At 47.4% G+C, this 1,952-nt stretch overlaps 1 protein-coding gene across 1 annotated transcript; it reads left to right on the plus strand.

The window, feature by feature from the left end:
- Positions 1-325: 325 nt before the first annotated feature.
- LOC148030476 (uncharacterized) lies at positions 326-1,703 on the plus strand. The gene is made up of 2 exons (XM_087686808.1): positions 326-614; positions 1,102-1,703. The coding sequence occupies exons 1-2, from the start codon at positions 504-506 to the stop codon at positions 1,528-1,530; spliced, it is 540 nt and encodes a 179-aa protein (XP_087542934.1). The 5' UTR covers positions 326-503; the 3' UTR covers positions 1,531-1,703.
- Positions 1,704-1,952: the final 249 nt, after the last annotated feature.

Below are 1,952 nucleotides of genomic sequence, written 5' to 3' on the forward strand. Positions count from 1 at the left end.
TAACATGATTGGGCATATTTAAGGTGCAGATAGTCGTGTGGGGGCGGAGGGGTTAAAATAAGGAAATTGGAAAATAAGGAAATTGGAAAATAAGGAAATGCGGTGGTCAACAAGCTCCACGAGTTAAGTCCGATTGGTCCCACATCAACGTAATGCCGATAATGACTCCGTCGACCTCATCCACCATCGATAATCTGCGTGTGGCCGGGCCCTCAAACCGCTCAGACATTTTTGGAAACCCGGATGAGAGATCGGATCCGACGGTCAAGATGCAAAGCATCGGATGGCCAGGGGAGAGAGCCAATATAAGCCCTAATCGGGGACTCTGATGAGACACGAGCGTTATCCGCGTTGGTCTCCCTCTCTCTACCGGGCGCGGCCTTCTGCCGCTGCTCCAGCCTCCCCCGGCTCCCTGGTCTTCTCAGGGTTAGCTTTAGGTTTAGGGTTGCAGTCGAGGTCCCAGATCAGGCACCGCAGATCAGTAGCCAGGAGTCTCCCCCGCCATGGCCGCTGCCGTCGAGTACCGCTGCTTCGTTGGAGGCCTCGCTTGGTCCACCGACGATCGTAGCCTCGGAGATGCCTTCAGTGCCTTCGGCGAAGTGATCGAGTCCAAGGTTGGGCTTCTGGCTCCTATTTCATTTCTTTCCTGCGTATTACTTAGGAGGTTCTTCCGCAGATGATTTCCTTTGTGTAACCCGTCGGCTGGAACCTGCATATCTTTCTTGTTTGACAGACATTTCTTTGTGTGATTAGCTAGATCCGTGTCATGTTCTGCTGCTGCTTGTATTTGAGAGGTCTTTTATTGGTCATGTTTTTGGAGCTTTTCCAGTTGCAGATCAAGCTTATTGTTAACTTGTTTGGGATGGTGAATCGGAAAATACGAGGATTGCATCTTAATTAGCTGTATCTTGGTAGATTTGCCTAGATATCTTGCTTCATCATTCGTGGAAACTCGAATAGTGCAGGGAGTAGATTTTAAGCAGCTGTGGTTTTTGTAGATTTCCCTAGGCGTCATACTTCTTTGACCTCTTTTAGAGATATGTTTTTGTTTCGCCGATGTTACATTTTTTCATTAATGGTCTAGACTCTGGATGCTTCCAGGTTATCAATGACAGAGAGACTGGTAGATCTCGTGGTTTTGGCTTTGTGACATTTGCTGAGGAGCAGTCTATGATGGATGCTATCGAGTCAATGAATGGGAAGGAGCTGGATGGTAGAAACATTACTGTTAACCAGGCTCAAAGCAGAACTGGTGGAGGGGGTGGTGGCAACGGAGGTTTACGGGGGTCTGGTGGTGGTGGTGGTGGTGGTGGTTATGGAGGATCTCGTTATGAAGACAGGGGAGGGTATGGGAACAGGTCAAATGGAGGCAGTGGTGGCTATGGTGGCAGGGAAAGGAATGACAGAGGTTTTGGAGGTGGCCGCACTGGTGGTGGAGGTGGCTATGGAGGACCAGGTGGTGGTGGGTATGGAAGTGCTAATAGATACGGTTCTGGTGCAGGTCCAGATTCCAGCAGCTGGAGAAAGTGACTTGCACTCTTGGATGTGATTTACTGTGTGACTAAGCATATGTGCTGTATGTCCTTGTGCAGGTGGCAGTTTCACCTAAGGATCTTTTAACTGTTAATGAATGGACCTGAGCTAGTTTATGATGTTGGTTTGAGATTGTAAAATAATCAGCTATAAATTACGTGCATCATCAATGGTCCTTCAGTTATGGTTTTGGCTGTATATGTTGTCTGTGTCTGTGGTCTGTGAGAAATAGGTATGGTTTGAGTGTCATTTTCTGGTACTTGTGAAGTACTGTAAGATAAGGTCATTGTATACAGATAGCTGTCACCTGAAGCCTTTTGATTTGTTTGTTGCTATTGCCATGGCTCTGATGTAGGCAGCTTTTCCTCTACTCTGGAATGACCTGCTTACTTTGCATTTCTTATATGGTCAGGAATATG

The sequence above is a fragment of the Lygodium microphyllum genome, chromosome 10 (assembly GCF_053477565.2).
Source record: "Lygodium microphyllum isolate KBCC chromosome 10, Lygodium_microphyllum_v1.1.10, whole genome shotgun sequence".
In the NCBI taxonomy this organism is placed as follows: domain Eukaryota; kingdom Viridiplantae; phylum Streptophyta; class Polypodiopsida; order Schizaeales; family Lygodiaceae; genus Lygodium; species Lygodium microphyllum.

Excerpts from the sequence above, each read along its gene's own strand:
- LOC148030476 (XM_087686808.1), top strand. The coding sequence starts at position 504 with ATGGCCGCTGCCGTCGAGTACCGCTGCTTCGTTGGAGGCCTCGCTTGG. Across the intron at positions 615-1,101 it reads GCGAAGTGATCGAGTCCAAG|GTTATCAATGACAGAGAGAC; the intron begins GTTGGGCTTCTG and ends GGATGCTTCCAG.